Genomic DNA, 10,479 nt, shown 5'->3' with positions numbered 1-10,479 from the left:
GTGGCCAAAAAGCGTGATTTTTAATATGTAATTTGTCTGAGCTTAGTGTCTTTTTGCATTCTAGTCTTCATCCTCTGTTTTTCTCATTTACACTCAAAACATGAGATTTTACCAGTTTACCTTTGCAGTAGTGTCCAGGCTTTGTCTTTCACACATGCTGCCCTTACACAGCAGTTAACCAGGTTGCACACTTTTACACTTTTTACACCGCTCACACAATGTATTTGGTGGTTTGAACCTGTCTGATTAACACCTGTATATTCTCTTAATTAGAGTGTTGAACAATATTCTTAGAGAGCACTAGAGTAGCCACCTGCACACCTCCATGTTGTACCCTGTAACTTCCATTTTAGCTGCTGTATGCCACTTCTGCTGCATCAAAACTAAAGTTGTGTCATACACTCTCTATCAGGTCAAAAGTGCCGCTCAGGTGGCACAGCGGTAAAATACACTAGCACACCAGAGCTGGGATTTCGAATACATCATATCGAATCTCAGCTCTGCCATCCGACTGGGCTGGGCAGCTATATGAACAACGTTTGGCTGTTGTTCATACAGGGTTAGAGATGCAATTACGACATCTGCTGGCTGATTGATGCCGTCTGCACAGAGTAGAGGAATAATGCTGTGTGTCAGTTCGCTCACCTCAATCAAGGGCGTGGGTCAGCACCAGTAGAGAGGAAGCATAACGCAGTTGGGTAAAAATTTGATGCACTAAAAATCGGGAGAAAGAGGGAGAAAATGCAAAGTCAAAGGTGTTGGACTATTAATTGGAAGGTCACTAGTTCATGCCCCAAGTTGCCATCAGCAGTTCTTGGCCATCTATTGCTTACACTGTATTCAATCACACGTTAAAAGTTGTAATTTGATTGGAAAAAAAAGTGGCTGCTGTCATAAATGTAAATTGAAAGGTATGTGATGACCTGGTTGTGAGCTTGTAGGAGAACCTAAATCAAAACCATGGGCATTCATATGAAGTTGGCACCCTGTGCTGCTATAACAGCCTACACACACTTCTGGGAAGGCTTTCCACAAGACTTCGGGAGCTCATACAGTTAAACAGCTTTTGCTCCATGGCTTTGCTGAGATTCAAGGAGTTTGGTGTGCTAGCATGTTAGACTGATGCACCACCTGAGCACCCACAATAAGACGTCTCCAAGAGGTCTCCAAGTGCCCAAATGTTACATACAGCAGCTTGGGTGCAAAAATTGACATGGGTACCAATACCAAACAGCTTTGTGCTTTCTGAATGACTTCAATTACAACATGTTTTCTCTGTTCATCTTCTTAATTGACAGAAACCCTTTGGTTGTTGTTGTGGCTTCAATGTTTTAAGTCAGACACCTTAAAGTGAAGGCCGTTCTACCCGGGCATTGTATCACATAAGCAATTTCAGTAATCAAATCAATCTACCCTTGATTTTAAGTCTACCCCTACCTACTAGTGCATGTGTGGAAAGCCTTATTAGGTCTTAAGTAAAACTCCATTACCTTTAAAACATAGCACCTTCTGTTCTGTAGTTAAGTGACACGATGACATGACATCTTTCATCAAAAGTTTAATAATGACTTCTTAATAATGTTCATTCAGAAACTACCTTAGTGCAACGTCTTACAGGTGTTTGTCCTCTTCTCTCGACAATCTTCTCTGATTCCAAAAGTGCTCACATTGCAAACGTCTTTGAACCAGAGTTCCAGTCTCTTCCTCTTTCCCAGCTAGGTATTTTTCCAGCTCCAATTCAACCTCTAATAACTAATCTTGGTTAAGTCCACACACTCGGTTTTATCTTCATGCTTTGATGTGGTGAGCCAGTTTTGGATCATTGGACATATGAGAAAAGTTCAATTTCACTGACATTATCTAAATATTTCATGGCAAATTTGGGACTTCTTTCAAATCTTTTCCTCTTGTTCAAAATTACACCTGAGATTTAAATTGATGAAAGCTAAAGACGATAGACAGAAGACAAAAAAGCAAATACTAGAACAAAGATAAGCCCTTAATTTGGATTTGTGAGGTACTGCATGGTTGCTAATTAGGCACCCTTTGTGGCATGTCAAAAGCACACATCGAAATCTTCATGAATGCTCAACACAGGCTCAAGTTTCAGTACTGAAGTCACAAAAGACAAAGTAAAATCAAAACATGGTAAATATGTGATACTGATCCACCCATGACAATAGGCTCACCCTTAAATTCAACTAAATAAAAAAAGAAAAAGTGATTGTGTGTCAATCATTGATATGCAGTGAGTTCATTGTGCTGCATTCAGTGACAGTACTTACCTGCAAAATTCAGCTATAAGAATACAAAAATATTCTTGGTCAGTAATGAAAAAATAACTCTACAAAGCACCACTACTTGCCGTTTGTCTTCCAAAAACAAACACGTAATCTGCCTAGAAAAATAAGCCATGAAATCTTCCCCTTAGGAAAAGCTACCTCAGTTACACAGAGCGATATTCAAATCTTTCATTCAAGACACCTCGATGATCTCCATGCTCCCGGAGAAACTGGACTGGCTGCCTACTTTCCCGAGCTCCTCCCTTGAACGGCTCTCGGTCATGCCATCGCCAAACTCCATCTGGCAGCTGCGTCTCTTCAGCTGCTTCTCGAAACTGCTTTCCTCGTGCCAGCTACGCCGGGAGTCTCCGCGTTCGCTGCTCCTCTGCCTGCCACGCCTCCTTACAGCCTCCAGACCCTGACTGCAGCTGTAAGTCGCTGTAAAAGTGGCCTGTGTGCCACCACCTCCTCCGCTGCCTCCACTGCTAAATATCGCTGACGTGGAGTAGAACCGAGCTGATTCCGATGAGAGGTACCAGCCTCCGGTTACAGGTGCCAAAAGGATGTCAGAATGCCAGCCTTTTAGTGCTCCTAGTCCAGTTTTGGCCAAATGCTGCTGTGAGCGTGACAGTCCAAGCAGAAAACTAGTGGCACTTGCTGTTTCCTCCATGCTGCCACTTCGCTGCAGTGGCTGGGGGCAAGTGGCTGGATAAGATGGCTTGAAAGCTGTAGATTGGGACTTGTTGGATTGGTTATGGTTGCTGGTGCTGGAGTTGGCCGGGCTGCTGGTTGTGGGACCATCAGCCCGCTCCTTGTCAGGGCTCTGCTCCGGAGTGGACTGCTCTGAAACCTCCTGCACAGGGGAGAACTGGCAAGGCTTGACTGCTGGATCTTTAAACGTGGAGGGTTTATAGTAGTCTGGAGCATCTCCACCACTCAATGTCTGTAAGGCACCTCCGATACTTGGCTCCCCGTATGACTTGATGTCTAGGGAGAAGGAGCGTTTAAGTCGCATACTATCCTCTATTCCTTCGCTTAGCTGCAGGCTGCACAGAGCCTGGGCAAGAAGCTGCTCCTCAGAAACCCCGGCCAGTACACAGGGCAGTGTTAAAGACTCTAGTGGTGCTGAGGTGGATTTCTCCATTCCACCCCCATTGGATGAGAGTGAGCTGCAAAGCTCGTTCTCCTGGCGCAGACTGAGCTCATCGGTCAGCTCAGGCTGAACCGGCTTGAATTTAGATGTCACTTCGATGGGGTTTTTGATTTTCTTCTCAAAGTCTAGCAGTTGGCCTAGGAAGTTAAAGTTGGGTGAGATCGTGGGCCTCTTCTCTTTGACAAATCTGTGGGTGAAAAAAGTTGGGCAGCTTTAACTTGTTGGTAACCTAAGAATGAGGCTTATGAGGAACTTGGTGATTTCCTCAGTATGTACAGAGTACTACACACCATTATCTGTATTTTTCTGCCAATGCCAGTGCCTTGACCAGACAGTAGGTTGCTGTTGCAACAGTAAGGAAATGATACCCCTTTCGCTCTTTCCAAACCGAGACATGGCAAATTATGGCAATTGAGTGCCTGGATGGGCAGGTGACACAGCTGAGAAAGCTAAAGCTCAAAGCTTTGACTGGAGACTCAGTTCTTTACAGTAGTGAGCTAGCATGTTAGACAAAATTATTTGATGAAATACTTACAAATATGATTATAAAATGTAACCAAACCATTTATTTCAATTTTTTTTTCTTTTTTTCTCCCCCAATTTTCTCCCCTAATCTAGTCATATCCAATTACCCTGATTGTGTTACGCTTCACCTCTACCGATACTACCCTCCACCGCTGACTGAGCAGCTTCGCAACTGACACACGCCCCCTCCGACACGTGTGCAGTACCGACTGCCTCTTTTCACCTGAACAAGGTGAGTTCATATGCGGATCAGCCTTGTGCACGGAGAGCCACACACCCTGATCAACATTACTCACCAGCTCTGCACAGGCGCCATCAATCAGGCAGCAGAGGTCGTAATTGCACCAGTTATGAAGAACCCTGGTCCGGCTTACCCACCCTGTGAACAACAGCCAATCGTTGTTCATGTGGCCTCCCATACGATACGATGTATTAGAAATCCCAGCTATGGTTTGCTAGAGTGTTTTACCGCTGCGCAACCTGAGCGACCATTTATGTCAATTTTAAGAAAACTGAAGGCAAATAAGCTGATGTTTTTGGGTCACATGAATATGGACAGCCTTTGGGCTATATTAATGATGTTGCTGATAAAATGCTGTATATGGGGAATCCTAAACATTGACATTTGACATATTATTAGTTATTCTCCAGGTTCAGACTGGAATAAAAGCACTGACTCATACCTATAAGCTTCATCTAATGACATGTCCATCCTCTTCATGATGTAAGCAATGGCAATGGTGGCTGAACGAGAAATTCCGGCCAGGCAGTGCACAAGCACTCTAGCATTACACGCCTTTGCTTTCTCTAAAGAAGAAAGAGAAAGTAAGTAAGTATTAAAACCAAACTAGAGAAGCAAGACAATGAAAGCATGTAAAGCTTAAGCAGTGACTCATAGTTTCCTTGTAAACTGAGAATGGTGTTGGTGTCACAATAAGCAAAGTTTGTGGTTCGACCTGACTCTGAGGCAAACAATCTCTTCAAAGACATGTTTCATAACTTCCTGGCAGCTAACCTATAAACTCCACTGATTTGTCCAGCCAGGGTAGAATCTTCTCGCAGAAGCTGTCGTTCACAGGTACGCGCAGAAAGTGGGACTCTGGAATGAAGTCAGGCTTGGGACATGTGTTACTGGCGTTGAGAACGTACGCTATGTCGTTCTGCTGCATTAAATCCTGTAGCAGAAAGAAAACAGTGGGGTGTGTTGTTAAGCTTTGGTTATTACATATGTGCACAAAGTATGTAGTAGAAACACAAATACACATTTATTAAACCCTAGTTTTAAGACTTTATTTGCACTGTTAAACCATGCATATCTTAGTTTTTGCTGCCTTCATTGTATTTATCTGTCAACTTTAATTTTGTTAGTGGTTTTGATGGCAAAACTCTAACATTATACAGGACTGTAAGTTATCATAAAAATCCAAACATGATTATTTGTATATACACCGCTCAACCATAACATTAAAACCACCTCCTGTTTCTACACTCACTGTCCATTTTATCAGCACTACTTACCATATAGAAGTACTTTGTAGTTCTACAATTACTGACTGTAGTCCATCTCTTTCTCTGCATGCTTTGTTAGCCCCCTTTCATGCTGTTCTTCAATAGTCAGGACTCTCCCAGGACCACCACAGAGTAGGTATTATTTAGGTGGTGGATCATTCTCAGCACTGCAGTGACACTGACATGGTGGTGGTGTGTTAGTGTGTGTTGTGCTGGTATGAGTGGATAAGACACAGCAGCGCTGATGTAGTTTTTAAACACCTTACTGTCACTGCTGGACTGAGAATAGTCCACCAACCAAAAATATATCCAGTCAACAGCGGCCTGTGGGCAGCGTCCTGTGACCACTGATGAAGGTCTAGAAGATGACCAACTCAAACAGCAGCAATAGATGAGCGATCGTCTCTGACTTACATCTACAAGGTGGACTAAATAGGTCCAGTGAGTGGACACGGTATGTACAAACTTCATCAGCATTGCTGTGTCTGATCCAGTCATACCAGCACAACACACACTAACACACCACCACCATGTCAGTGTCACTGCAGTGCTGAGAATGATCCAGCCAAATAATACCTACTCTGTGGTGGTCCTGGGAGAGTCCTGACCATTGAAGAACAGCATGAAGGGGGGCTAACAAAGCATGCAGAGAAAGAGATGGACTACAGTCAGTAATTGTAGAACTACAAAGTGATTCTATATGGTAAGTGGAGCTGATAAAATGGACAGTGAGTGAAGAAACAAGGAGGTGGTTTTAATGTTATGGTTGATCAGCGTATGCGTATATATATATATATATATATATATATATTGGGGGTACAAATATTGCTATGTTAAATAAGCAAGGTTGGAAACATATTGCTAACAAATAAAAGGTAAGGAAAAAGTGAGGTGTTAAGCCACCATGAGAACAGTTGTAATATTAACTCTTTTAAAGCTTTCTATCATACATTCTAGTCCAACACTGAAGGGATACAACAACCCAACACATCTAAAATTTCTGGTGACTGCAAAGCCCATAGCATATGGAAAACAAGTCATCAAAGCATTAAGTGACTCTTTGTACCCTGTAAATGAAGGCACTAAAATCCAAAAAGAATATTTCATAATTTATTTATATTCATGTTTAATGAACCTTTCCTCTAGAAGCATTATTTATCATTTTGTTATTGTAATGATGTTTGTAGCTCACCTTGTTGAGCACGTCTCTCTGGCAGCCTAGGTAAAGGTGGGGGAGAATGCGGGTTGGACCGATGCTGTTCAGGGGTAGACAAGGCTGTGAGATACAGGAGGGCACTAGCGTGCACTTTCCCTCACACAGGCCCGGAAAGAGATTTGAAAACTCTGTGAACCCACCTGTAACATACAAAAAACACTTTCTTATAAGCGGTATCGCATTAGTTCCAGATGTGTTATGCTTATTTCACCCAATGGCTGCCAGAAATATATAATATATCTTATATTACAAAATAGCAAAGGACTAAAAAGAGGGTAACATAGTAAAATTATATATAAAAAAAACTGCTTCTGTTTTTGTTGAACACATTTTTCTTTTATTTTCATTTTATAGGGCAACAACGAGGCGGCACGGTGGCTTAGTGGGTAGCACTGTTGCCTCACAGCAAGAAGGTCCTGGGTTCAAACCCCAGGTGGGGCAGTCCGGGTCCTTTCTGTGTGAAGTTTGCATGTTCTCCCCGTGTCTGCATGTATTTCCTCTGGTTTCCTCCCAAAATCCAAAGACATGCAAGTGAGGTGAATTGGAGATACAAAATTGTCCATGACTGTGTTTTACATTAAACTTGTGAACTGATGAATCTTGTGTAACCAGTAACTACCAGTTTTGTCATGAATGTAACCAAAGTGTGTAAAACATAACATTAAAATCCTAGTAAATAAATAGAGCAACAAGACAATCTATAGATACCACCAATGTATTTATGTTATAAAAGAAGTGCTTGGTGCAGGCACATTTTGGGACAAGCAAACACTTATTTACACAAAGTTTTTGGCGTCTATTTCAGCTACTGACAGTGTTGTTCATTCAACTTTCATCTCACTTTTGTTTTTGCTTGATGTATGTTTAAATGTCATGTAAATGTAAAGTTCTGGAGGTTGACAGTAAAATATATGCTGTCAAAAATTACATCCTAATGATTGAAACACACTTATTTGTAAAAATTTGTTTTGTGGTACAAATCTAATTGGTTTGTAATATACACTAAGCCAAAATTCTTTTTAATGGTTCTAACAACAAATCATTACTCAAAACTTAAGAACACATTCATATGTTTGGGTGTTTACAAAATATTACCCCTGGTTTTTTTTCTCTTAAAGTGTAATTTTGTGTTTGGCCCATTTTTTTATGGCCCATCTATTATTATTATATATATATATTTGCATGCATTTTGTCTCTTTTTCTCCCAATTTGGATGAACAACAGCCAAATGTTGTTTATATAGCCACCTAGCCCAGCCAGATGCCAGAGCTGAGATTCGATACGATGTATTAGAAATCCCAGCTCTGGTGTGCTAGTGTGTTTTACCGTACCACCTGAGTGGCTTGGCTTGGATTATTAACATTATTCATGATATTAACCTCTTTATTAAGGCTCGTATTATTGCACCATGCCAGTTCATGAATACATTATATTGATACAAGTAGTTTAAACATGTCATACGTAGTCACATATTTTCCGGCAATAATTTTTCCTAAACACAGTAGTGCCACAATGATAAATAAAAGTTAAAGATCATATTATTATTTTCATCAGATCACTTGTCATCAGATGTTAATCACTGCTTATTATAATTTATAATACAATTTCAAACTATGCTTTTAGTTTATCAGATATTGTTAACTAGAGGTACTAATGAATACAGTTATGTAAATCAATAAGACTGTCAACATTTTAAATCTTGTTTTAGGGTATCTGCATTAAAAATACATGTAAGGACATAAAGTAACGTTTTGGATATAAGAATCATTCTTTTAATGTAATCCTTGGTTCTTTTTTACTTGGTCATGTTACAGTGTAAACACTAACAACGGGATTATTTTCACATCCTCCAAAACCAGAATTACTTCCTTCTTTAAGCTGCTCATACTGTGAAAAAAGAACTCTTCCAGCTGTGTGCTTTCAGCACTTCCTATCACCAAGCCATGCCTTTCTTTCACAAACACACACACACACACACACACACACACACACACACACACACACACACACACTGAGGTTATGTAATGATGATGTAATGCTGGACTTAAGGCTGCTCAAATACTGGCTTCCCAAAGTGTCAAGACTTTCCACTTCTCAAACTGAACTTTCTACATAATCTCATCTGATAACAGTTTTGTGTGTGTGTGTGTGTGTGTGTGTGTGTGTGTGTGTGTGTGTGTGTGTGTGTGTGTGTGTGTGTGTGTGTGTGTGTGTGTGTGTGTGTGTGTGTGTGTGTGTGTGTGTGTGTGTGTGTGTGTGTGTGAAGCGCAAAACTGTGAAAGAGCTCACAAAGTAAAAACAACCTGATTTTACCATGACCTCAGCAAAGACGTACTGGTTACTAAGTAACCAAGGGGTTACCTCAGGTAACAAATGTTCTTTTTGAGTCTTAATTGAATGCATATGTGGAAAAATATTTTACCTTTCGTCAGTATATCAACTATTATTACCTGTTCTCTAAAGGTACACAATATATGGGCTGTGGAATAATAATGTTGAATATTTATCCTTTTAAACCACATGAATAATAAATATCCTGTAAGATTTCATAGTACCAGAATAGATTTTTTTTACCCTTTTCTCCCAATTCTAGCATTGCCAGTTAGTCTTTCGCTACTGGGGACCCCAGTTGCGTCAGAGGAGAGTATTTTCGCCTGACACATCCTCCCTCTGACACGTGCACAGTGAATTTGCCCATATTTTGGTGGATTAGTGTGTGAGGCCAGTCTCGTGCACAGAGAGTCATGTACTGATCTTCGCGTTACTCCACTGTACAAGCAACAAGGTGACTAACCAGGGTCCTTACCCAGCGTTTTACCCAAGAAGGATGGGTCCCTGCTGAGGCTGGTTCCTCTCAAGGTTCCTTCCTGTAATTTTAGGGGAGTTTTTCCTTGCCATTTCGCCCTCGGCTTGCTTAATAGGGATTTTTGGTCTGTTGGTCCTGGATTCTGTAAAGTTGCTGTGAGACAATGTTCATTGTAAAAAGCGCTATATAAATAAATTTGACTTGACGTCGAAGACACCACCCTCTTATTAGTCCGGTCTTTTCCCATCCAGCAGACTTAGTGGCCAATTTTGTCTGCTTTAGGCACTGGCAATTGTCCAGCCGGCCGGTAGCAGAGCTGAGATTCGAACTTGGGGAGTTCAGAATCCCAGCGCTGGGGTGCTAGTGGAATGTCCCGTTGCACCACCTGGGCTCCCCCATTAGCAAAATTTTTATCAAATGTTATAACTGCTAAAATACATAGAAAGTATTATTTCACCTAAACTAATATTCTAATACGGTATATGTTACCATAGGTAGGTATAGTAATCAAATACCTTACACAATTTTAAGTAATGTTACCATTACAATAAAAATAAAAGTACTCATCCCAGTAATTACTTTAGTAAGAACTACTGCTAGTCTGTATGACATAAGGTTGGGTAACAACATGATTAAACCATTGGGAACTCAATAACCACCCTTAATTTGGTACAGCTGTGAAGTGTTATATGAATAGCACCCAGGGATGTGTTCAGGGTGTGTTGCAACCATGGTGAGGAGCAAACTAAGGAGCTGTTACAAAAGCTGAGGGGATAATTTCATTGCACCAAAAGGACAATGGGTATAAGAACATTTCCAAGAACTTGAACACTGATAGAGACACTATTGAAAGGACTTGGTGCAGCTACTTGCTTGGCTGTGGGAAAAGCCCCAGTTGGGCGGCTATGTATGTATATACGTACATATGTATGTATATATTTTGAAATGTATGTGGCTATTATCTAAAATATTATTGCAAATCCATAGA

General features: G+C 41.0%; 1 protein-coding gene across 3 annotated transcripts in view; it reads right to left on the bottom strand.

Annotated features, from left to right (window-relative positions):
* Positions 1–1,543: 1,543 nt before the first annotated feature.
* dusp16 (dual specificity phosphatase 16) overlaps positions 1,544–10,479 on the bottom strand; it is a 37,092-nt gene continuing 28,156 nt past the window's right edge. For all 3 annotated transcript variants that reach the window (XM_062994696.1, XM_062994698.1, XM_062994697.1), the window contains exons 4-7: positions 6,662–6,825; positions 4,976–5,135; positions 4,644–4,767; positions 1,544–3,622 (exon numbers count right to left, since the gene is read on the bottom strand). In XM_062994696.1, coding sequence (XP_062850766.1) covers positions 2,476–3,622; positions 4,644–4,767; positions 4,976–5,135; positions 6,662–6,825 — 1,595 coding nt within the window. In that variant the 3' untranslated portion in view covers positions 1,544–2,475. The remainder of the gene's footprint in view (positions 3,623–4,643; positions 4,768–4,975; positions 5,136–6,661; positions 6,826–10,479) is intronic.

This window comes from Trichomycterus rosablanca, chromosome 1 (assembly GCF_030014385.1).
Source record: "Trichomycterus rosablanca isolate fTriRos1 chromosome 1, fTriRos1.hap1, whole genome shotgun sequence".
Classification (NCBI taxonomy): Eukaryota; Metazoa; Chordata; class Actinopteri; order Siluriformes; family Trichomycteridae; genus Trichomycterus; species Trichomycterus rosablanca.
Note: the sequence above shows the minus strand (reverse complement) of the source record. Positions and strands in the feature narration are given on the sequence as shown.